This window comes from Diabrotica virgifera, chromosome 8 (assembly GCF_917563875.1).
Source record: "Diabrotica virgifera virgifera chromosome 8, PGI_DIABVI_V3a".
NCBI lineage: Eukaryota > Metazoa > Arthropoda > Insecta > Coleoptera > Chrysomelidae > Diabrotica > Diabrotica virgifera.
The window spans coordinates 219,880,207-219,907,753 of NC_065450.1; the positions used below are offsets into that span (position 1 = coordinate 219,880,207).

The 27,547-nt window shown below is 32.8% G+C and overlaps 1 protein-coding gene across 4 annotated transcripts in view; it reads left to right on the top strand.

Moving 5' to 3' along the window:
• Positions 1 to 27,547, top strand: part of LOC114336636 (golgin subfamily A member 4) — a 142,247-nt gene that overhangs the window by 68,314 nt on the left and 46,386 nt on the right. For all 4 annotated transcript variants that reach the window (XM_050658063.1, XM_050658066.1, XM_050658067.1 and 1 more), the window contains 6 exons: positions 840 to 1,053; positions 4,112 to 4,281; positions 5,055 to 5,168; positions 10,105 to 10,269; positions 18,172 to 19,415; positions 25,129 to 25,521. In XM_050658063.1, coding sequence (XP_050514020.1) covers positions 840 to 1,053; positions 4,112 to 4,281; positions 5,055 to 5,168; positions 10,105 to 10,269; positions 18,172 to 19,415; positions 25,129 to 25,521 — 2,300 coding nt within the window. The remainder of the gene's footprint in view (positions 1 to 839; positions 1,054 to 4,111; positions 4,282 to 5,054; positions 5,169 to 10,104; positions 10,270 to 18,171; positions 19,416 to 25,128; positions 25,522 to 27,547) is intronic.

Sequence of the window (27,547 nt, forward strand, 5' to 3'; positions counted from 1 at the left end):
TCTTGTCTCACTCCTCCTTTTATATTCTTTTATTCTTTCAACTTTTATTCTTGCCGCTTGATGCCAGTATATATGTATTTGTAATTATTCGTAAATTTTTTTCGTCTAATCCAGCTGTTTTTAATATCCCTGGCATTTTACTGCCACTTGATGCCAGTATAGATTTGTAATTATTCGTAAATATTTATCGTCCAATCCAGCTGATTTTAATATTTATAGCATTTTATGTTGGACCCTGTCAAAAGCCGTTTCAAAATCGATGGTACAGACATTTTGAGTTATATCTCTGCATCTCTGTATTAGTACTTGGATATTGAACAGGGCTTCTCTCGTACTTAAGCTACTCCGTAAATCCGAATTGAGTAATCCTCTCCTTTAATATCATGAACATTCTGCTGTGCATTACTCGTAGGAAGATCTTCAAACAAAACGTGACTTATCAGACTTCTTCTTCAACCTGTGTTCGTCCACAGCTGGACATAGGCCTCTTCCATTTGCTTCCAGCGATTTCTACTCTTGGCAATTCTCATCCACTGTTTGCCCACGACTTGTTTGATATCATCTGCCCACCTCTTCTGCGGTCTGCCTACTCCTCGCCTGTTCTGTCTTGGTCTCCAGTTTGTTAGTCTCCATGAGACTTATTGTTCGTTAATCACTTCATTTTGAAGTGCAAATAAGTAAACTCATTCTTCATGAGCTGAAATAAAAATTGATCATGTAGTACCAGATCAGAACTGAGTAACACTTAATTGATCAATTCGACGATTTTGTTGTTATATTACATATTCTTTCCTTGTATAACTTAAAAATTTTATTCAACTAACTATCTAAAATTATAGATCGAGCAACTAGAGTTGCAGCTGCAGGAGAAGACGACGGCTTTTGAAGCCTCTTGTCATAAGCTTAAAGACCTCGAAGATGAACTGACCGAAGCGGTGGAGAAAATAAAAGAATTACGGGAGATTATTCGCAATTTGGAAATCCAATCAGAAACTAAATCGGTGAAGATCCAGGAATATCTAGATACGATCAACAAACTTCAAAATATTATTGGTAAGTCTATAGTATGAAAGTTTCTTTTTTGATTACGCCTTGTTCTCATATTTCTGCTTTCCGAAAATGCCTATAACCAAAACGTTGACCACCAGTACCATTATCTTTACTTTGTCGCAGCTGATCCTGACAGCAGTGCTGCTGACCACTGACGGAGGTTCTTCAGTTAAGGCGGGTTCTCACTTGTCAGTTTCGCTGACGCAGTCTGACTGATTCATTAAGCTTCAGCGAAACTGACAAGACAAGTGATAACCCGCCATTAGTTTGTCCTTCGTTCTTCAGTCTGTTCCCTTTTATTTTCCGCAGAATAATTACATGTTAAGAATGCAACAGACTGGACCAGAACTGAAAAAAACGCTCTAATACACCACGACCAGAGTATTCTTTTTCTCATGATCATCATTCAGGTGCGTCACAGTTTTTCGATTTCTTTCTAACGCATTAAATTGTATGTGACAGAAAAAAAGGCACGTCCGTGATTACAGACATTTACAACATTTATTCTAGTTAATCAAGTATATTCAAATGGGAAATACGCCACAATTTTACCTAAAAATGATTTTATTAACGTTTCGACGCCCAAGTCGGGTGTCGTTGTCAAAATACAAAATAATACTAAATAAACAAAAATGTTGTTGCTTAGTAAAAAATTCTTCTAATAATTTATTTAATCTGACTCATTTATATCGGCAATTCAGACACGTATTATACATTTTAAAGTAGACGACTTTAAAATGATATTGCCAATATTGATGAGTTGCGTTCCTGGGACGACTTTACTAAAAGATAGTTCATTCGATTACATGAAATCAATCATAACTTAAGATATCCGCCACAAAAAATCATAGCATGTGATCTGTCTTTAAAAAGACAACCAAATGCAACGGTGGCACTGAAATTCTCGCGTTAGAGATTCAGTGCCACCGTTGCATTTGGTTGTCTTTTTAAAGACAGATCACATGCTATGATTTTTTGTGGCGGATATCTTAAGTTGGGATTGATTTCATGTAATCGAATGAACTATCTTTTAGTAAAGTCGTCCCAGGAACGCAACTCATCAATATTGGCAATATCATTTTAAAGTCGTCTACTTTAAAATGTATAATACGTGTCTGAATTGCCGATATAAATGAGTCAGATTAAATAAATTATTAGAAGAATTTTTTACTAAGCAACAACATTTTTGTTTATTTAGTATTATTTTGTATTTTGACAACGACACCCGACTTGGGCGTCGAAACGTTAATAAAATCATTTTTAGGTAAAATTGTGGCTTATTTCCCATTTGAATATACTTGATTATAAAAATGCCACAAGAAAATAGCTTCAGAACAACATTTATTCTAGTTATTCTAGTTGTCGATAGATGGCGCCATAATAAAAAAATTGTTTTTTTAATTACATAATAATATTACAAATATAATCTGTATAATTTATAAGACTATACAAATCAAAGAAAATACCATTTTATAAATGCAAGAAACACATTTGATTTGTTTTTATTCCAAATTGAAAATAAAATGTGACAACTGTCAGATTTAACTAAAATGTCATGTTAGAATAAATGTCATAAGTGTGTATTATCACGGACTTACCCTTTTTCCTATCATTTGTTACGCACTGAAAAATGCTCATGAAAAGGACAATAGAAAAGACTCTGCCTTACCCAACCTCAATAGATGTGGTACAAAGCAGGAGGAGGAATCTTTATATTACATATTTTTCATCTGTCTATCTATCTATGTAGCCCATGTTATGTATTTTAAGACGTAGACCTCCCCTTCATCCTGAGCTAAGTTCATCCACCCGACATAGGCTTGCCTCTTCAAGCCATCAACCCATCTCATCGGGGTGAATGGAGGCAAAGTAATACACTTTTTACTTTATTTTGTTGGCATCCTAGGTATTTGCTGAGAATCCATTTACCGAACCTTTTTTATAAGACGTTTTGTGTAAAAATACAAACACAATTTACCAAGATTAGCTAATTAATTATCCAAAAATTAACAAAATTAAATTTGTATGTTTACGTTGAGAAAACGTAGTTCAACTCAATCCGGCAGAGGCGCTAGTGGCAACGTGCTTCCAGTTTTCTGTGGGAGTTGGATGTATTATCGTCTAATGTATTTGATACTAGACAAAAATATTTAAATAATAAATTGAGACTCTGTAAGTTAATCGTTTAAGAATGTAGGACAATGGGGATACCGCTCACCAACACTATGCTATATACGCTCAACTTTGCAGACGATCAAGTAATAATGGCTCAAGATTATGACGATTTAAACTATATGGCACGAAAATTAATTGAAGATTATGATATATGGGGTTTAGAAGTAAATAAAAAGAAAACCGAATACTTGTGCATTGGAGGAGAACAAAAAGATGTCATATTAGACGATAACACCACGATAAAGCACTGCTGTGACTACAAATATCTAGGTATCACTATTTCACACGATGGAGCATTAAACAAAGCCATAGGAGAGAGAAATACGTCAGGGAGAAAAGCCATCACAATGTTAAACAGCATTTTATGGGACCAATCCATCAGCAAAGAAAATAAGAAGAGGATATATGAGACAATAGTTAAAAGTATCACGTTATACAGCTGTGAGGTATGGTCACTGAAAGAAAGAACACTGGCAACGCTGAGAGCAACGGAAATGGATTTTTGGAGAAGAGCCGCAGGAAGATCTAGAAGAGAAAGGATTACCAACGAACGCATTAGAGAAATAATGGGAATCAAACGAACAATCGCAGATGACCTAACAACAAAACAACTTATCTGGTTCGGACACATACAAGGAATGGATGAACAACGAATACCAAAAGAAATATTAAAGTGGCAACCAGAAGGAAAGAGAAAACGAGGTAGACCGAGAAAAAGTTGGAGCGAAGGAATAAATAAAGAGCTGAGAGAGAGGGCCGTAGAAGATGACCCACGGAACAACCGGATGAAGTGGCGATTGGAAGTCGGACAACGTTAAAAAACGACAAGTAGTAGTAGTAGTAAGTTAATCATTTTCTAGACATTCACTAAATGTATTTGTTACAGCTAATGAACACGGAGTAGGTGATGGTAAAGATTGCGACGCCTCTAAAGATGTATCCGACATTGGGGAATTGTATAGACATATCGAACATTTGGAAACTGAACTTCATAAACTGAGATTGAATTCCGAACTCGCTGGTAACGAGGGGGCGACCAAACAGATCAGTACACAGGTAAATATTTTTAATTAAGACGTAGGTAATTATGTAGGTTAATATACCGGGGTGGGCATAAGTTATCTGGTGTCTTTGCAAACGACGCATGAATTCCACCGCTCTCTCCCGCTTTCAGCGTGAAGTACCTAGCAACACGACCGGATGGGCATAAGTCAGTATGCTAGTTGATCATGAAACGAGCGAATACTGTTTTTTTCGTACGTTAAGTCGTTGTGTTTCGAGTTAAATGGTAGAGAACTTCCGCGTTAATTTTACGTCATAACAACTTGTGTTCTTATTAAAATAGTTTTACTGTCAGGATCGCGATTAGTAAGCTAGAATATGCCAAACCAGTATATTCCTGGATGGATCGGTAGACGTCGAAACGAACCATGGCCTCCAAGGTCGCCAGACATTACCCCTATGGATTTCTCAATCTGAGGCGTACTTGTTTTGATAATTTTGATTTTTTTTTAATTTTAACTGATTTTTATATGGTTTTGTGCGATGTCTGCTCTCTACGCCGATGAACAAAATTTAGAAAGTCATTGGCGTTCTGTTCAGCGATTTGGCGAAGCTTGTGTAAGACGGAGATAGCTTGATAATTCTTTCGCATCTGTGATGCAATGTGCAATTCGTATTTTGTGAAGAATTGTAACGTCCTATTTGTTTTCAGTACATACAATAACATAAAAATAAGATTAAATTTTTTGTCTCTTTCTATCGACTCATTCAAATTGTTCCAGCAACTGTTTTATTGACATAAATATCATCTATTTAATTTGTTTCAGCTCTACGAAATAGAAGCTCAAGTTGATAGAAAAACAAAGGAGTTAGAAATTCTTCATTCTACCGCTAGTACCAACTGTAGTTCACCTTCGGAAGACGTTTCAGCTAGAGACGTGGTAAGTTATAAAAAATCTTTAATTTACAAATTAGACAATAGGGCTTTTCATTCACAGTCATTTGTTTTGAGCTTCTGTCATGTGTCAAATAATATTAATATATCTACGTCATATGTTATTATCAGCATATACCAATGATACAAACATTTACATATTAAGCCTAGACTCGGCATAGTCACCAAAAAATCGTAACGCGGAAACAGCATGAAAACAGTCGATCGGTGGTCTATCTATCTCTTTTAACCAAGCGAGCCCGCGCATGTGACTGATAAAGATGGCTAGACCACTCAATCCTATGTCGACGTTACACCCCGATGCATTGAGTGGCATATCCCTAGCCAAGTCTATCCTCTTTACATGTCTCTGGATACAAACCAAAGACGTATGACGTAGATATATTAATATTATGTGACACAGGACAGAAGCTCGAAACATACGACAATCGATGAAAAGCCCTATTGCGTAGAGAGATTATCTGGTAACCGTTACAACTAAATACTCTTATTCATTATTTACTTCACTGTCGCTTCTTTTTTTTTGCTTCACTGACTATGTCCTTCCAGTCAGAACTCTCTTGTGCCCTTCTCCTCCATTGTCTTATATTCATCATTTTCAAGTCTGTAAAGGATTTGTATTAGCATCCAAAAAATAGGAGTTAATCCATATCGATTTAATTTTTAAAAGTCTTAAGCAAATATTATTTACATGCATTTTTTGGATTTCGAAAATGGGTGACATTAGTTTTGTAATCTAGGCCACGCATTTTGAAAACACCGAAGTCAGCAATTATACTGCTATTAGTAATTCACGGTCACATTCAAGTATGGTCAATCATAACAAACAATTGCGATTTATTTATAGATACGTAGAAAGTAAAGAAAGAGATTATTCATTATTCAAAAACCGACGTGGTTAGAGTAGATACGTTATCCATCCCTTACACCAACTAGTTACTGTCGTACATGGTGACTTAAATAAATATATTCCGGTAATTAGTGTTTCAACTTAATCAACCCCATCATCGGGGGTTGCAACCCCCGTACGACCATAAGTCGTCTTCTACGCCAGCCAACCATTTCCTGCTGGATCTTTCTTTTTCTTTATTCCTATCGGCTCCCATTCTAATAATATTTTCTTTGTTGTTTTTGTATCTTTTTGTACCTGGATATGTCCCAGCCATGAGTCTTTGACTTCAATCATACAATATCACAATATACTATCATACAATATAATATCCTTGTACCCAGGTCTCACTACCATAGGTTACCACGGGTCTAATCAATGTTCTGTAGATAGTAATTTTGGTTCTTTTATCTAATTATTTGGGCCATTGAAGACAACACTGGAACTCTGAGAACAAACAGAGAAGATATAGCAGAGACTTGGAGATCGTATTGCAGCAACCTATATAAATATGATCAACGCCAAGAACTTGTTAACCAAATCTCTGACGACGTGGAAGAAGAACCTGATATACTTGAAAATGAAGTACGACTGGCGATCAGTAAGCTCAAATATAATAAAGCAGCAGGTCCAGATATGATAACAGCAGAAATGCTCAAAGCCACAGAAGAAACTGGCGTAAAATTACTTCATCTACTCTATAACCAAATATGGCATTCTAAACAATGGCCTGAAGACTGGACAAAATCTATGTACAATAACGACAATACAAAAAGGCAGCTTCCATAAATGCGACAATTATAGAACTATTTCTCTTATATCACATGCCAGAAAAATAATGCTACATAAATATAATCAATGAGAGACTAAAACCATTCCTTTAAAGAGAAATTCCACAAGAGCAAACTGGATTTACCAAAGGTAGAGGTACTCGAGAATACCTGTTGAATATAAGACAGATAATCGAAAAATCTAAGATAATACATCCACAACAAGATACAAGATACAAGTACAAATCTAAGATAATACCATCTAAGACAGATAATCTAATTCAATATTCCACTGTATAAATAGATTATATAGATTATATAGATTGTATAGATTATATCATATGCTTTATAGATTATCGTAAGGCGTTCGACAGGGTAAAGTGGGGATACTTATGGCGAATACTAAAAGAAGTAGGCGTACCACAACACCTTATTTCGCTTATAACTGAACTATACGAACACACTACTGCATCAGTTACAGTACTTGACACACTTTCAAACAAATTTCATCCAGAACGAGGTGTCAGATAGGGATGTATACTATCTCCACAATTATTCAGTATATATGGGGAGCATATTATGAGAGAAGAGCACTTGAAGGATGGGAAAAAGGCATCTCAATAAATGGTCATAAAATAAACAACCTACCTTTCGCAGATTAAACAGCCCTTCTTGCAAATCGTCAAGCAGAGCTGATTGATCTTATACGACTGGTTGAAAACGAAAGTCGAATGTTTGGTCTGCAATTAAACATATCAAAGACAAAGATCATGATAGTTGATAGATTACATCACTAACAATCGTCCACACATAACCACAATTGACCGGTTTGAGGTTGTGAGCTCATACTTATATCTGGGATCATTAATCACAAACACAGGGTCACTACAGGAAGAAATAAAACGTAGATGTGATCTAGGAAAAGTTGCCACAGCAAAAATGACCACAATATGGAAGGACTGTCAAATTTCAAGAGCGTTAAAGATGAGGTTGATCAACTTCTTAATATTCCCAATACTGACTACGGATGTGAATCTTGGACCGTGAGAAAATCGGAAAGAAGAAAGATAGACGCCACTGAAATGTTCTATTGGAGACGAATGCTACGAATTCCTTGGGCCGACCATAGGACAAATAATTCAATTTTAAGAGAGCTAAAAGTTAGCCAACGACTCTCCAGTAAAGTCCATCTCCAACAATTAAAATACTTTGGATATGGTATCAGAACAAACACAGAAAACATGGAGACTCAGTATACAAGGAAATGTGGATGACCGAAGATCACGAGTAAGATCCCCAACAAGATGGATCGATCAAATTACAGGAATATGCAAGCAAAAGACCTATGCACGAGTTAAAAGAAATGACCAGAGGCCTTTCGAGACGGACAATACACGACACCACGTCGACCACTACACTCCCTCCGGGGGGTCAGGATTGAAGAGAGAGTGTAATAATTTTGATGTCGTCAATAATGTACGATTCCCACTGCAAATAAGTGCATTAATTTCGCTACTTACGGAATTTTTTTTTGTTTATTTTTGCGTCCAGATACGTGAATACCTCCACACGTTCGATGGTATAACGTTTGTTCCAACACGACTGAGAACGGTCATGTGACGATCACGTTACTATATAATTAATCAAAGTTATTGGCAATTGAAAATTCGGAATCTTCTCAAGATTTTCAACAGTTTTTTGTAAATATCTCCAAAAATATGTATTTTAACGATAATATTATACTGAACTAAATTGTAGCAGGCAAAAAAATGAACAAATTGGTTTTTTAAAGAGTGTTCTAAGTGCAATATTAAGCGAGATATTCAAGATCAAAACCGTTTTTAATTTTGTGTGAAATTTAATCGATGTATTCAATGCCATCTAGCGGAGAGCGAATAAATTTTATGCATGCTAATGAGAAAGGATTTTATAGTGCTTAAAATAAGCTTTAAAATGAGTACTGTTAAAAGTCTTTTGTACGTAAAATGAGTGAGCTGTAATGAAAAAAAGAGGAACATTTAATGGTTTTTTTTAATCAATGGATTTCATAAGTGCCATTTCCACAAAAATTAAAATTTATCGTATTCCGGCTAGAATCAACATCATTCGTACAACTTTTTTCATTATAATATGTAGTGAAAAACCTTTTATTTTGAAACGGTGAAGGGTCAAAGGGCTCGAGAGAAACTGTGGTTGCGCTACCGCGCGCTCTTTAATCAATCATATCTTCGTCAATTTTTGTGTGATAGGAAAAACAAACAAATCAAAATGTTTGTCAAAAAATACACATTTTTTTTTATTATGAAACTTTTTTAAGTATCTTTCATTATTTTTGAGATATTATGAAAAGAAGGTGTTTTTTTTTAAATTCGAAAACATTTTTTTTTTCATAAAATCGTGATTTGTTCAAAAATATGTGTTCCAAAGCAGCGAAACTGCTAGAGTCCATCAAACTCTTTATATTAAAGTTGATTCTAGATGGAATACGATTAATTCTAATTTTTGGTGGAAATGGGTCTTATGAAATCCATTGTTAAAAAAACCATTAGATGTTCCTCTTTTTTTCATTACAGTTCACTCATTTTACGTACAAAAGACTTTTAACAGTACTCATTTTAAAGTTTATTTTAAGCACTATAAAATCCTTTCTCATTAGCATGCATAAAATTTATTCGCTCTCCGCTAGATGGCATTGAATACATCGATTAAATTTCACACAAAATTAAAAACGGTTTTGATCTTGAATATCTCGCTTAATATTGCACCTAGAACACTCTTTAAAAAACCAATTTGTTCATTTTTTTACCTGCTACAATTAAGTTCAGTATAATATTATCGTTAAAATACATATTTTTGGAGATATTTACAAAAAGCTGTTGAAAATCTTGAGAAAATTCCGAATTTTCAATTGCCAATAACTTGAAAAGTATTGGGTTTTTGAAAAAACTTTGTACAACATTGTTTGCTTAAAATTAGGTCTTCTATCGATATTTGAGGTTATTTTAAAAAAAAATATTTTCCACCACCGAAAAGGGGTGGCAACCACCTCTAGGATAAAACGGAGTTCGGGTCAATATCACTTTTGAAGTTAAGGGTAGGATAAGCCTAATTCCAAAATTTCTTATAAATCGGTTTTTAGTAAAAAATTTCTGAGCTAAAAAGCTTCAATGACTGCACTATGACTGCCTCAAGAACTAGGTTGAACAGCATGGTTGATAGTGCGTCTCCCTGTCTCAATCTTACAAAGGTTTGTGTTGTTCTAGGTTTTACCTAAAAGCCCGAAAAAGATGGAAGATTGCGAAGTGCCTTTACAACAACTTGCCAGACTTAGAGAGAAACTAATAAGACATTCTAGAGCCGAAGATGCAGCTATGAAGCGAATACGAGATTTAGAAATGGAAGTCTTTGGACTAAAACATGAACTAGAGGTATGTTAAATAAAAAACTTTTTGCTGAATGTTGTCCTTAGTGAACCATTAAATAATTTTATAGTAGTGCGGCCGATATGTGAAACAATAATTGCACATTTAATGATACAAGCATATAATTTGGACCACATATACTACACATATAAAGGTTCAAATTTAGGCCATCTCAGATTTTGCCTTTTACAAAAATGGCGGGCATTCAAAACGGCGGCTATACATATATGTGTTTAATAGTACCATAACTTTTGAACGAAAAGTCCGATTTCAACCAAATTTGGTATATAGGTTCTTTTTTTATTTACAAGATGGATGTGGTGAACCAGAAGAATCCGTTTACCAGAAGTTGTGTTTTTAGGTTGTTTATGTAAAAATATTTTTTTTTTCAATTTTTCCCTCTGTATATATTATTTTTTTAAAAAGGTGATACCGCAATTGAAAAGAGCGTAAAAGTATTCTGTAGAGAATATTTTGAACTTTTTAGTTATGTTAATTACCATTTAATAAATACACAACGCATCTTCACATGTACCTATGTCTGGCAGATTCGTGCAAATATTATAAGAATTATTGTGCATTTAATGGTAGAAGCATATAATTTGGACCACATATACTACACACATCAAGGTTCAAATTTAGATATAAGGCCATCTCATATTTTACCTTTTACAAAAATGGCGGGCATTCAAAATGGCGACTATACATATGTGACTAATAGCACGATAACTTTTAAACAAAAAGTCCGATTTCAACCAAATTTGGTATATAGGTTCTTTTTTTAATGTGTAAAACCAAGGTCTTGAACCGGAAGAATCGATTTACCAGCACTTGTGTTTTTCCTGATTTTTATGTAAAAACATTTTGTTTTTTTACCAATTCTGTCACCCTGTGTATATTAATTTTTCAAAAAGTTAATACTGGCGTTGAAAAGAGAGTAAAAATATTTTTTAGGAAATATTTTGAACTCTTTAGTTATGTTAATTACCAATTAATAAATGCATAACGTATCTTCACATGTACCTATGAACATATGTGCGGCAGATTCGTGCAAATAATATAATAATTATTGTGCATTTAATGGTAAAAGCATATAATTTGGACCACACACACTACACATACAAAGATTCAAATTTAGATATGAGGCCATATCAGATTTTGTCTTTTACAAAAATGGCGGTCATTCAAAATGAATCTGCCGCACATAGGTACATGTGAAGATACGTTATGCATTTATTAAATGGTAATTAACATAACTAAAAAGTTCAATATCTTTCCTAGAAAATATTTTTACACTCTTTTCAATGGCGGTATTACCTTTGAAGAATTAATATATACAGGGTGAAAGAATTGAAAAAAAAAACAACATATTTTTACATAAAAACAGTAAAAACACAACTTCTGGTAATAGGCCAGGGTAATAAGTCAAAAATATACCCTGTTCGTGACACTTCAGCAGCCAGGGTACTGAAGCGTTTTTTCGACAAGTAATACCTATAGGAACAAATTGTAACTATTTCCTGCGTAGGATCTGGCGGCCATTTTTATTTATAAACAATTAACTGTCAAAAAATGGCATTTTCCCATTTTTTTTTTCAAATTAATGGAAAACAGTGAAACTTATGATTTTTTGGGTACAAATATCTTTGAGATTATGAAAAAAGCTTTAAAATGACATATTACAAAGTTTGATATACTCATTTATTGTTAATATAATTGCGAAAAAAGGTCGGAATTGCAAAAAAAAAATTATTTTCGCAATAACTTGTAAAAATTAGTGTACACGTTTGAAATTTTTGTCAAATGAGTGTTCTTTGGTGCTTAATATGTGACAAAAATTTCCAAGCGGTTCATTCAATTGTTTAAATTTTATTCGAATTGTTTATCTCAGAGAGCATTTTTTTGCAATAACATAAGTCAGAAAAAAATGATGTTAGAACCATTCCACAGGTGTCAAATGTAAGAGCATGAGCTATACTTTCAACTTGGTTTAAAAAAAGCGAATAAAAAATGCATTTGTTAGTAATAAATAATTATGCAAAAGTATCGTAAATCTTTTCTTATAAACTTTTTGGATAACTTTTTCCAAAAAAATTAACTTTTTTACCCTGTTTTAAGTGCACAACTACCAAGTAATGTTATTTATATCATAATTGATAAAACATTGTAATAAATATATATAATTTCTTATATAACAAAATAAAAAGTTTATAAGGAAAGATTTACGATACTTTTGCATAATTATTTATTACTAATAAACGCATTTTTATTCGCTTTTTTTAAACCAAGTTGAAAATATAGCTCATGCTCTTTCATTTGACACCTGTGGAATGGTTCTAACGTCATTTTTTTCTGACCTGTTATTGCAAAAAAATGCTCTTTGGGATAAACAATTTGAATAAAATTTAAACAATTGAATGAATCGCTTTGAAATTTTTATCACATATTAAGCACCAAAGAACCCTTGTATGACAGAAATTTCAAAGCTGTACACTAATTTTTACAATAGATATTGCGAAATTAATTTTTTTTGCAATTCCAACCTTTTTTCGCAATTATATTAACAATAAATGAGTATATCAAACTTTGTAATACGTCATTTTGAAGGTTTTTCCATAATCTCAAAGATATTTGTACTAAAACAACCATAATTTTCACTGTTTTCCATTGATTTGAAAAAAAAGGGAAAAATGCCATTTTTGACACTTAATTGTTTATAAATAAAAATGGCCGCCAGATCCTACGCAGGAAATAGTTACAATTTGCTCTTATAGGTATTACCTGTCGAAAAAACGCTTCAGTACCCTGGCTGCTCGAGTGTCATGGGAAAAACCTTATTACCCTGGACTATAAACCGATTCTTCCGGTTCAAGACCTCGATCTTATTCATCAAAAAAAGAACCTTGATGCCAAATTTGGCTGAAATCGGACTTTTCGTTCAAAAGTTATCGTGCTATTAGTCACATATGTATAGCCGCCATTTGGAATGCTCGTCATTTTTTTAAAAGGCAAAATATGAGATGGTCTCATATCTAAATTTGAACTTTTGTATTTGTAGTATATGTGGTCCAAATTATATGCTTCTACCATTAAATGCACAATAATTCTTATAATATTTGCAATCTGCCACACATAGGTACATGTGAAGATACGTTATGCATTTATTAAATGGTAATTAACGTAACTAAAAAGTTCAAAATATTTCCTAAAACATTTATTATTACGCTCTTTTCAATGGTGGTATTACCATTTTGAAAAATTAATATACACAGGGTGAAAAAATTGAAAATAAATTATTTACATAATATAAAATAGTTTTACATAAAAAACCAGCAAAAACACAACTTCTGGAAAACCGATTCTTCCAGTTCACAACATCGATCTTGTAAATCACAAAAAGAACCTATGTACCAAATTTGGTTGAAATCGGACTTTTCATTTAAAATATATCGTGCTATTAGTCACATATGTATAGTCGCCCATTTTGAATGACCGCCATTTTTGTAAAAGGCAAAATCTGAGATGGCCTCATATCTAAATTTGAACCTTTATATGTGCAGTATACATATGTGGACCAAACTATATGCTTGTATCATTAAATATGCAATTCTTATAATATTTGCACGAATCTGCCGCACTATAGTGGCTTTTTTGAGAGGTGCAAATCAAAACTTGAAATATAACCTATTTTCAGTTAAATGGTGGTTTACTTCCGTTAAATATAGAATAGAATAGAATAGAATACTTTATTGGTATAGCTTTACAGCTGCCATCATAAAGATGGATATACACGTCAGATATACAACACAATATAGTCACAGACACATAATCAAATACCTATACATACACTTAAATTTTAGATTTAACATAATGTACATTGATAAATATGAAAATTATTAATATTAGACAGAACTCATAACAGCAATCTAGTTGCTAAGTATTCTTCTACACTGTAGAATGCATGTTTACATAGTATACTTTTCACAATTCTTTTGAATTTCACCGGATGCAAAGATCTAACTTCATTTGGAAGATGATTATATAGCCTGACCCCCACATAATCTGTGGACTTCTCAAATTTGGATAGTTTGTGACCAACAGTAACAAACTGATTGGCATTCCTAGTTGAGTATGCATGTAAATCAGAATTTCTCTTGAATGAATGTAAATTATGCTTAATATACAATATGGATTTCAAGATATATATGGAAGGCAACGGTAAGATATTGTTATTAATGAAAACTTGCTTACAAGTATGCCCAAAAGGAATATTGAAGATAAGTCTAATAATTCTCTTCTGTTTAATAAACACTGTGTCTGATTTTGTGGAATTACCCCATAACGTAACATTATAAGTAAGGTGACAATAAACCAAAGAATAATATACATTAATGAGAGTTTTAATACTGAGTGTTCTCTTCAACTGTACTAAAGCATAGAATGAACAATTTAGTTTCTTATTAACATATTCAACGTGAACATCCCAACTCATAAACTGGTCCAAGAATACACCTAAAAATTTTATGTTTGGAATATTTACAATTTCAGGAATAGACACAACTGGCATATTTCGTTTGCATCTAAAATGTATATACGATGTTTTATCAATATTCAGTTGTAGCAAGTTTTGTGTACACCATGTTTGGAATAATCTGATAACCCTTGACACTCTATTTTGAAGCTCTACGTATGTATGTGCTGATACAATCACAGATGAGTCATCTGCGTACATTACAATGTGGTCATGAGTAATATGATCGGGTAGGTCATTGACAAAAATAAGAAATAGCAGTGGTCCCAACACAGATCCCTGCGGCACTCCTACATCTACACTGAAGATGTCTGACCTTTCCTTGTTTAATTCAACATAGAATTTCCTCTCCAGAAGATATGAGTTCAATAAATTTAACATGTTACCTCTTATTCCGTGGACATACAATTTGTTAAGGACAAATTCAAATTTAAGACTGTCGAAAGCTCTGGAAAGATCAAAGAAGATACCCACTACAAGAAGACCATCATCAAGGTGCCTATAGACAGATTCCATAAATACTTCAGTAGCCCCCTCTGTTGATCTTCCGGATCGAAAGCCATGCTGTTCTGAACACAGTGCATTATTTTTGTCCAAAAACTGTATGATCCTAGTGTAGTAAGCTCGTTCAAAAATTTTTGAAATTACATTTAACAAAGAAATAGGTCTATAATTATCAATACAAGTGTGATCGGATTTTTTATATACTGGAACAATTTTACTTAATTTTAGGTTTTCAGGAAATTCACCTGTGTTGTATACTAGGTTAATTAAATATGCCAGCGGTTCTGATATAACATCCTTGATGTGTTTGATCATTCTTGTGTTTAATTCATCATTTCCAAAAGAATGTTTATTTTTAAGACCACAAATAATATCAAGAACCTCATCAGATGTTACTGGAAAATAAACAAAACTGTCTATAGTCCACCTATGTGATAAAGTACAGTTTTGAGGGTTATTGTCAAGCCTATTTTTTAGTGCATTATTTCTGTCATTGAAATGGCATGCAAAATATTGAGCTAAATTTTTATCATCAGATATTAGTTTGTCTTCAATTTTGAGTTTAATTTTATTAGTACTTTGCTTTCTCCCTATAGTTTTATTTACTATACTCCACATAGTTTTTTGTTTATTATTACTACTTACAATTTGAAGATAATTGAATTCCCTTTTCTTTTCAGCAATAAGATTATTGTATTCCTTCTTGGTAGCTTTATACTCATTCCAGATGTTACTATTATTAGAGTTTTTAGCTTCATTAAATAGGTTTTTTAATTGTTTACTCCTAGCATATATGTCATGATCAACCCAACCTTTACTTTTATGCACGTCCTTACCTATTTTACTTTTAAGGGGACAGTTTGAAGTAATAGCAAAGTTTAAAGTATCCATAAATTCGATAAAAGCGTTATTAGTATTACTTTCATTGTATACCTCGCAAAAACCAATCCTCATTAAGTCTTGTTTTAGGATGTCTAAATTATTATCATTTAAACACCTAAAACACTGCTGTTTTATATTAGATTCCATCCTATCCTGATTACGACCTACAACAATGTCAAAAATAATGGCAAGATGGTCACCCATATTGGGTTGATTGACTTGACAAGTATGATTCATAGTGATATTATTAGTAGCAATGTAGTCAATTTTTGTTTTTGTTACTTTATTGTTATTCATGAAAATACGTGTTGGTATATTTGGGATATTAAGAGACAAACCAAACGATTGAAAAAGATCATCTAATCGAAGTTTTTCATTGCTCTGAATTAAGTAGTTGATATTAAAGTCTCCACAGAGATAAATTTTATCAACACGGTTGTGAAAATGACCTAAAATATTAAAACAATTATTTATAAAAGAATCTAGATTGCTGTTAGGCGTTCTGTACACATTAATGACTAGAAATTTACAGTTACTGATTAAAATAGTCACAGCACAACATTCAAAGCTTTCTTCCTCAGAGAATTTACGGCAATCAACGACTGAGACTGCATACTTGTCTGTCCCAGATTTAGATAAAATAAGAGTTCCACCATGTATTTTATTTTTTCTAGTAAAATGGGTTACTAAAGTGTACCCTGGGATATAAATAAGATTAATATTATCCTCATTACACCAGTGCTCCTGAATACATAGAATGTCAGGTTTTTCAGCATTAGAAAAAAGCTCAAGATTTAAAAGTTTGTTTGTTAAACATTGTACATTAACCGAGATTAACTTCAATTTAAAGTCATTTACTATACGTGAAATAGTTGTATTGCTTGAGGACCCACCTAATGCGACAGCGTCCTCCTCATCTTGAAAAACGAGACTAATGCTCCGCTGGGCCAGATTTCTCGCTTCCATGCATTCTTAATTAAGTCTCGTCTAATGGTCACTTTCATGGATGCATATATGTCAGGTTTTTTGGACTGATGGATTTCGCATTTTACGCCATCTAAATGATTTTCCAGGAACTTTTCTAATTGCTCCGGTTTTGTATCAGGCTTTAGGCGAGTCACATGTAGGTTGATCATTTGTGGAACAGCCTCAATGTTGCAAGGTGACTCGGTACTTCCAACTAAGAACTTCCTCTTTTTTCTATGAGCTACCTGTGTCCACGCACCGTTGCTTGAAGACTCTGAAAGAACCGGAGCATTATTTTCAGTGTTCAACAGATTATGTAAAACAGTTTGAGTTTTGGCTTCTTGCATTGCGGCACTCATTTGTCTTGATGTAATGTATTTTTTTTCATTTGGCACTTCATTTCCAAAGTTTGTCGATGTTGAGGATCGCGCTAGCGTTCCGTCTGCAGGAATTTTAGTCACTACTAATTCAGTTTGTTTACTATTAGTAAGGTCATTAACATTTTGTAGTTGTTTATCATCTTTACCAGGGGAAGTCCAGTTTTTTCTTTTGTCAACGTTAATTACCTTGAATTCAGGTTCTTTAGTTTTTTGTTTTACTTTTTCTTCAAGGAGCTCGTTAGTTCTTTTTAACAATTGATTATTATCAAATAAAATTTTATATTTTTCCTCTTTTTCACTTAAAATTGTTTTTAGAAAATCAATTTCCAACTGTAGGATATGTGCATTTACCTCTTGAGTATGACTTACTGAGTTTCCTTTGGGATTTTCAGATTGTTCACATGTCTCACATACAATTCTAGTATCACATAACTTTATACATTTCTGCTTTTTTCTTGATGAACAAGATAAATGAAAAATACTTCCACATTTTATGCACACTATAACGTTAGTAGTTTTCTGGCAACATTTGAATGCTTTTTCCTTAAAATTCTCATCATTTACAGAGAGGAGTAATTTCACATGCGCATCGTTCGGCGCCATCTTGATATCTGAGTAGAGTAGATAACTATTTTTTATTTTTAGGAAACTAACGGAGAAAGAGAATTCATGAAGAAAAATATTCAAGAACAGTTAGTTCTAATCTCGGACTTCCAAATAAGACTAGACGAACAGAGAATAAGAGCAGACAATATAGAGAAACAGACTAACACCTCGTTGGAGTTGAAAATTTACAGTTTACAAAAGGAAGTGGATTCTTTAGGTGAAAAGATTCAACAGAAGGACAGACATATTAATAATCAATCTAATTTGTTAGCGGAAACTCAACAGAGGGTGAGAAATTTAGAGAACGAGTTGAGCTCTGCGAAAGAAGATGATTTAGTGGTAGATATGCAAAAGGAGATAGATAAACTTGTGTCTGAAAATGCTCAGATGAAAAAGAAGATTAAAAACGAAGCCCAGATGGTGCCGAATTTGGTAGGGAATATTATCTCGGATAAGAACCATGATATGGAGAGACTAAGACTAAAACTGGAAGACACTGAAAAGCTTTTAGAAGGTTATACCTCGCTAAATATAGACAAAAAAGATCTACAAACATTGTCCAATCTAAAAAGTAATGGGACTAGTTTGGAAGAGTTGTTTAGTATATTGGACCTAAGTCAGCCGGATCTGTTGAGGAGAATGGAAAGTAGAAACTTGAGCGAATCTCAAAGTCCTCTTTTATTTAAACGAGAAAAGTCTGATGATACTCTGATGGAACCTGAGCTGTCTTCAATTATGGGACCTACCAGCGCCAATTCTGTAGTACAGATGAGGAACTCGACGGAAATATCTCACAAAAAAGTCCATTTTGAAGACATTGATATGGAATGTTTAAAGAAGGAACTCGCAGAGCTGAAGAACCAACTAGATGCCAAAGATAAAATAATAAAGGAATGCAACGAAAGGTTGCAGGAGCTAGATAACCTACAGATCAAAACCGAAAACCAACAGAAATCAGTCGAGGATACCAATAATGCCTTAACGGCCATTTCAAAAAGCTTCGAAGAGGCCCAAATGGACTGGCAGAATAGAGAACGCGACTTGGGAATTGAAATAGCCGAGAAAAAGCTGAAATTGGAAGATATCGAGAAAGAATTGGATCTTTTGCAGCAGGATTCGAAGCGAAAAGATGAGATGTGCGTTCGTTTGACAAAAGAGATAAAGGATCTAGAAAAAGAGATAACGAAGTTGAAGAACGAGAACTATTTAACTGTGGAAAATGTGATTAAGATGAAAAACGAAGAAATGGATAATCTAGAAAAAGAACTAAATGAAAAATTCAAGTAAGTATTAGTGTCTTTAAAATTAGAAAATCTACGGTTTCGTTTTGATTTAAATTTGTCTCCTGTCATCCCCCGATAGTACTATTTCTAGGTCTACCTGTTGTCAAGCAGGTTCTGCAGAAGACAAATTTACACCAAAACGTCCGTAGTTCTCGGTACTAAAATAAAACTATTTATACCGTAGTATGGTTAGAACGCCCTCTAACGGGGAATAAGTGAAATGAATGTCGACTCGATTCATGTTCTCTGTTTAACCCAGATATGACAATATCAAAAGGCACCGCTAGGAAAATATTCCAATATGCGGTTCATTCATCGAGTCGACATTAATTTCACTTATTCCCGTTAGAGGGCGTTCTAACCATACTACGGTATAAATAGTTTGTAACGAAATAAGCGATGGACCACCCCAGCTAATTGAAATAATATTCGAAAATATTACCTCAATCAACTAAGATAGCCATCGTTACACCCTTAGCTTAGCTCAGTCACTCAGGTGTGTGTTCGTATTGTCCTGACCTTAGATATGAACTCTGAAAATTTAGAATAGTAGCAAACAAAACAATATTTTTAACTAATCATATGTATTGTTCAATAAAGATATAATAAAAATATGACTTAGTAAATTGCATTAACAAATGCATTCAAATTCTTGCCAAAAACTAACAATTCTGGATTATACTTATGGCTTTTGGTAGCTGATGGTATCTTCTTGATGTCGAATGGTACTGCTGTTGTAGACTTCTCGTAGGCCTGGGCGGATGTTCGGCCCTAGGCCCCTGCAAGTAGAGATGCTGGTCGTTGCAGTCTGGATGTCATGGTTGTCTTTCGTTGTGGTATAGCCCTATGAGTAGCATCACCGGTGATGTAGTTGGCTTGAGGCTCCCGAAGTCTCCTCCCGAAGGGAGGAAAGTGGAGTTATTCCCAAAAACTGTAACAGTAAAACCATATCAACAATCAAGAAGAAAACCAAATTGTACCTTTGCCAAATAGTATTCAGAAATAGTAATTGGCAAGGGTAAATTAGATGGAATTTAGATTAGAATAGTTAAAATTTGATCTACACGTGCATATTAATAGATGAAAAGAAATATAAAAACCAAACACATGATAGAACGTTTGAAAGTTAGATATAAAAAAATATTAGAAAAAATGTTATAAGAAGCTAGGTATGGACGGAATATAATGACTAAGAAATTATTAAAAAACTATATGTAACTCACCCCAAGAGATATGATTTGATGGAACAAAATGATTTAATATTCAAATTACATGCCTTTTTAAGGATTAATTTTTCCCTTCCATTTTATGTCAGGGAGTAGGGGTCAAGTCGATGAAGTGACACTGTCATTGAAAACGACATTTAAAATGACAACCAAGTACTATGAAGTAGCGGCATGTTCAGTATTGAAATACAGATATTTATTTAGAGAGTATATACAGGGTGCGTTCAGTATGATGATTTAAATGAAAAGAAATATAGTAAATAGAAGATAATAAAATGATAATAAAAGAGGGCGCCAACCGATTTTTAAAGGGGAAAATGGGTAAACCAAATAGAAGAAGTAATAGTGAAATATTAAAGGAAATAAGGTAAAATAATTATTTAAAAATAAAATATCAAAGATGTGACGTTTGTAACGTTACAAGTTTTATTTTTGTACCGAGAACTACGAACGTTTTGGTGTAAATTTATCTTCTGCAGAGCCTCTTTGACAACAGGTAGACCTAGAAATAGTACTATCGGAGGATGGCAGAAACCGTAGATTTTCTAATTTTACCAATGCCATACTCTGTATTAGAGTACAAAGACTCGTTTCATACAGGTTCTCTGAAGCGCACATTGGAATATTTTCCTAACGGTGCCTTTTGATATTGTCATATCTGGTTTAAACAGAGAACTTGAATCGAGTCAACATTCATTTCACTTTTCTTCTATTAGTATCTTCTTTCACGCAAGTATTAGTATCTTACTTTCATTATTTTGTTTATATGTCCCCAATTTATATTCAGTGTGTGACCAGTGGCGGATCTTCGGGGAAAAACATGCTGCTGGGAATTTATTCCACTAAAACAAACTGTCAAATCTTTAGAAGTTAATGTGACTGCATTTTCTTCAATTCAAATGACTGAAAATGGATTCGCGGGAACAATACACGAATAGTCAATAAAAATTTTTTTTGTTTATTGTTTCCATGTTTTCCGCCATTCAAAGGTACATTCCGTCAAAAGGACGTAAAATAAGATATTTAAGGTCAAAAAATCTTCTTCTTTTTTTCTCAGAATGTTATTTTATGCGATTTTACAGTGATTTGGTGTTTATTTAAACAAATTTGCATTTTCTGTCGTAAAGTATCGATGAAAAACATAATATTTTAATAGAAAGGACTCAAAAATGTCATTATATGGCATTATAACAAGTTATTTTGAATCAAAACAAGTTTTTGATCAAATTTTATAGTGTAAAAAAACGTTAAAATACCGTTTTTTGCATTTTCCTCCATTCCCAAAATACATTATCATCGATTTGGCTGAAAATTTGCCCACAGATAGCCAAAAGATAGAACGTTAAGTGGTTAGAAGGATTTGAATTATATTACAATACCAAAAAAGTTACATGCAGTAATATCAGACTCAAAAGTATATATTAGTCCAGTCGGGATAGCATTTGACCTTGAAGGCCGAGCTGCCCAAAATTTTATTTTTCTGATCTTTAGGGGAGTCAATAGTAGCCTAAATTTAAAATCACGAATGAATTCCTCCGTTACGTTAGCAGCCATCTTGATTTTAAAGGAGAACCTGTTTTGCTCAATATCTCCGCCATTTTTAAATTTTCGACAAAAATGGTAGGAACTGAAATTGTTCCAAATAAATCGTATTTACAATTATTACGATTTCTTTTTAACAATTTTTGTCGTGAGGTCGATATTTTCGAGTTAATTGTACTTACAGTAGACGCCTATATTTTTGACTATAATATTGCATGTAACTTTTTTGGTATTGTAATATAATTCAAATCCTTCTCACCACTTAAAGTCCTATGTTTTGTCTATCTGTGGGCAAATTTTCAGCCAAATCGGTTATGATGTATTTTGGGAATGGAGAAAAATGTAAAAAACGGTATTTTAACGTTTTCTACACTATAAAATTTGATCAAAAGCTTGTTTTGAATCAAAGTAACTTGTTATAATGCCATATAATGACATTTTTGAGTCCCTTCTATTAAAATATTATGTTTTCCATGGATACTTTACGATAGAAAATGCAAATTTGTATAAACACCAAATCACTGTAAAATCGCATAAAATAACATTTTGAGAAAAAAAGAAGAAGAAAATTTTTGGACCTTAAATATCTTATTTTTACGTCCCGTAGAAGCTATATACCAATTTTCAGACAAATCGGAGGTCCAAAATTTTTTTTGCTCCAAAATTGAGTGATTTGAAATGGAATGGCCCTTAAATAAAAAAAAACGATTTTAACGGAAAATGCTTAAATTCTCTTGTTTTTTACAATGAAGATACTTGAAACTTTTACAGATTGTAGCTAATTATATGAACTATACATAATTTCACTTATTATGTTAATTGTTTACGTTATGCTTCATAAAGAAACAATAAAGTTTCAAATTTTTTTGCTGATTCCGACTACTTTTCATGATAGTACATCATATGTTTTATACATATTTTAATAAACATGACGATATATTTTAATGTTTGAAATGTGCAAGACTAAAAAGTAAAAAATAAAAAAATATGAAAAAAAAATTTTTTGAGAAACTCTTTTCTTTAGTTACGAGTGACTAAAATTAAAAATATTATAAAAAAATTAACTAAAAAGAAAAAAATAAAAAAATTTAAAACACATTCGTCAAAGAAAAGCGTGGGGCGAAAACCGTTTATTCGATGAAGACGCGCCACGCTTTTCTTTGACGACTGTGTTAGATTTTTTCATTTTTTGAAGTTATACTTCTTTACGCGCGATATGAGGGTGAATTTTTATATGTTAAAACCTACGATACGGGAGCATGCGCATTATAACTTTGTTCTGATTGGATGTTCAAATAACATGTCAAAAATTATCCAATATGGCAACTGTAGCGCAGCTGTGGTTTGGACGGTTGACGGTTTGGTTATGTATGGTTGTCGCGTTTTAAAATTTGTGGGAGGAGAAACAACAAAGGTTAGTTAATAGTTATACTGCCTTTTTAAATAGTTTTCATATTATATTTGTGAAGTTATACTTCAAAATGTTTTAATTTATGTATGTATCAGTCCAGAAAAGGTGTGGAAAGAATATATTAGTGCTTTTAAATATATTTTTCTACAAACGTGTTAAAAATGCAATTTTTAGGACTCCATAGGAGCGTTAAAAATGCTACTTTAAGGCACTAGTGCTTTAAAAATTTTAAGGCACTGCAGTTAAAAGTGAATTGTTAAATTATGAAACGTCAAAATATTTATATTTCATTTATTAACATTAATATTAATAATACAACTTGCGCAATTTGAAAAAGGTGGTTTAAAAGGTTTTTTATTATAATTTTGTGTCTTTGGATTTGTCTTCCTTGGGCGTAAAATAATAAAACATCTATTTTTATATTTCACTTGTCACCGTGATGTATAATTATGTATATCTGAAAGGTAAGTAGCATGCAGCTTGATGGCCTTGTTGGTAGAGCATTGGACCAGAGATAAAAAAATCGCGAGATTGCGGGTTCAAATCCCGGACGATTCATACTTTTTTCTTTTTTTTTTTTTAATATTTGGCATTGTTAAGTTTTGGTTCATTTTTGGTCATTATTGTTAATTTTTTGTATTGTAACTGTTAAGTAGGTATATTTATTTCGTTGAAATTATATTATAATAGAAGTATAACTTCTTACTTGCGTACAAAGTACACACACATTATTTTTTTTTATTTGTGGCTTTTTAGTTGATTGTTACTTTATCGTACTACATACGTAGTATAGTATAATAGATAAAGTTATAGGATCATGCAAACAATTTTTTTTCAGATTTCACTTTTTTCGACGTTTTGAGACTAAAAAGCAAATAAAAGAAACATGTCGGAAGTATGTACGTACGTATGTCATTTCCTTACGCACCGCTCAAATCGTCAGATTTTTGAAATTAACACTGTTTTGCATGTACTTACCTTATCTTAATCTGACGATTTCGAGTTTTTATAAGGATATTTTTTTTCGGCCCTCCCTTAACGAACTCCCCTGCATTAAGTGCCAATATATGGTAGAGGTACATTTTCAGGGTACTTTTTCAAGGTTTATCCCCATGTAATAATCTGACGCGCTTGAGTAACTGCAAAAATCCCCGCTTGGGCTCCCCTACCATAATATTCTATTGACTTATGCGATAATATCTATACATCTATAGTGTGTCCCCGAAATATGGCATCCAACATTTTCTCAAATGCAGGAATTAATGATGCGTAGAACCATAAAATACTTTTAAGTACAGTAGGTGTTTCTAAAATATCAAAATAACGAGTAACTTTGTTATTTTTATAGAATGCCAGTATATAGTACGATAATAGATCGGTACGATAAAGTTCTCGGGCGGCCCTTCCGTCCAGCGTTTTTTATAATATCTTTAATTTTAGTCACTCGTAACTAAAGAAAAGCGTTTCTTAAAATTTCTATTTTCATGTTTTTTTATTATTTGATAATATTTATCTTTTTCTTGTAATTTTTTAGCGTTGAAATCGAAAAATGTAAGAAAACAATCTCCAGCTGCTGCGACGAGAGGGGTTCCTTGCTAAAAGAAATGGAACTTATATCGACACAGTTGGCAGACTCGCGTTCCAAGAACTCGCAAATGGAACAAACGCTCAAAGAACACTCTCACGAAATAAAAAAGTACCGAAAGGAATTTGAAAACAAATTGCTAGTGATCGAATCGTTAACTCGGGAAATGAAAGAGATGAAGGAGAAAAGGGCCAAGAATAGGAGGTTTACCCGAGAGTTAGAGCAAAAGTTGGAAGATCAGAAGTCTTCAATGGAGTCGTTAGAGGAAGAGAAAGCAGCGCAGAAATGTTGGTTGTTAGAAAAAGAGACTCTGATAAAGAATTTACAGGAGGAAGCCGACAGGTTTGTTGTATTTAACTTTAATAGCACAAAGACACATTTTTTCAACGAATATTTTGTTTTCGTTTATAAATTCGCAAAGTATATTCGTGCGTTGCCGCCTCTGCAATACTTGGAGCCGATCTACCGATGGAGTCCCATGTAGTTTTGTTTCCAGAATCCAAATCTGAAAACGGCATTTAGTTGTCTCAAACCATCTTCGAGATAACCTACCTCAAAGTCAACTTGCATCTCGGGACAGCTATTTAGGGTCTTTTAGGAATTTTAGGTATCGAGATAATTCTACAATTACTCGGCTAATTAGCAAAATACAAGGAAAAGTTATTTACCAGAAATTGTATTGCTGGAATCGAATCTTATGACTGTATATATTAATAATATAGGTAGGTATGCAAAGTCCGCAGATAATGTGATTCTTTTTTTATAAACAAAATGCCGCCCGAAAATCGTGTTTTTTTTCAATTTTTTGCTCTATAACTATAAAGATTTTAACTTTACACCAAAAACACCCAATTAAAAATTCACCGTAATTAAATTCTGTAGAGGCGTGTTTTTCCCGATTTACTTCGACGAAAATTTTTCCCGGAAAATGCCCTTTAATTTTCAACTAAAATTTTAGATTGAAGTAATTGTTTATCAATAATTAAATAACTTGGTAATATAAAAGCTCTTTTCGTATATATAATAATTCCAGAAGCCGATGGAAATTGAATGAACAGTTTAGCAACAATTGAATTGTTAATTAAAAATTTACGGTCGCTATAATAACCACAATAATTATGATACATAAGAATAACTATGATTTTTGTATAAAAAGACACTGTACATATCTAATGTACTTTACAGAATTTAAATTGAACTATTTAAGCGGCCTCAGGAATATTTTAAAATTATAAACAATTTTTTGGATTATATACAAATAGGAAAAAAAGCGGCAGGACGCTTCTTTTAAAAGAAAAAACGTTTAATTGTGATAAGTGGTTCCTGAGATACAACCGGTCAAAGTTGACCGGCATTTACGGCAAAGATATAAACAATAGGATCATAATTTTCGAAGCATCGCCTTTTTAGTTTTGTCCTCTTTCTTCGCACCAATGTTAATATCTTTAAAATACTCATAACATATATTATTATAATAAAAACTATCGATACTACGAGTGAAAATTGCCAAAAATAGCAAAATTTTAATCAAAAATTAAGTTGGAGAAAATGTAGTCTCAAAGTTCAAAATCAGTATACGTTAAAAAAATGCATTTTCTCCGCTTCCCATGGAGCAAGTTTCTTCATTCTTTTTTTTGTTCCCAAGTAACTCGAGTAGATCCATCTGACTAACGCATATTAAATGTCAAACTTGCTTTCGTTTTGTTATAAGAGATTAATTTATTTATAAGAAAAAAAGACTACATATTTTTTTCAGTTGTAGACTTTTTTTAGGTAACCTTACTACAAGTATACCTTTTACCGTTAAAAACACAAATATTCTCATTTGAAAGCTGTATAATTATTTAAACAATCTTTATTTAAACAAATTAAAATTTTTTGTTATAATCAATAAATTAATTTATTATAACAAAACAAAAGCAAGTTTAACATTTAATAATGCGTTAGTTATATGGCTCTACTCGAGTTACATACTTGGAAACAAAAAAAGAATGAAGAAAATTGCTCCATGGGAAGCCGAGAAAATGCATTTTTTTAACGTATACCGATTTTGAACTTAAACCGCTTTTTTCCAATACCGTTTTCATGATTTAATTTAATTTAACATTTCCCGAGATATTCTATTTATTTATAAGCCAAAAAATTGTTTATAATTTTAAAATATTCCTGAGGCCGCTTAAATAGTTCAATTTCAATTCTGTAAAGTACATTAGATATGTACAGTATCTTTTTATACAAAAATCATAGTTATTCTTATGTATCATAATTATTGTGGGCATTATAGCGACCGTAAATTTTTAATTAACAATTCAATTGTTGCTAAACTCTTCATTCAATTTCCATCGGCTTCTGTAATTATAATGTATGC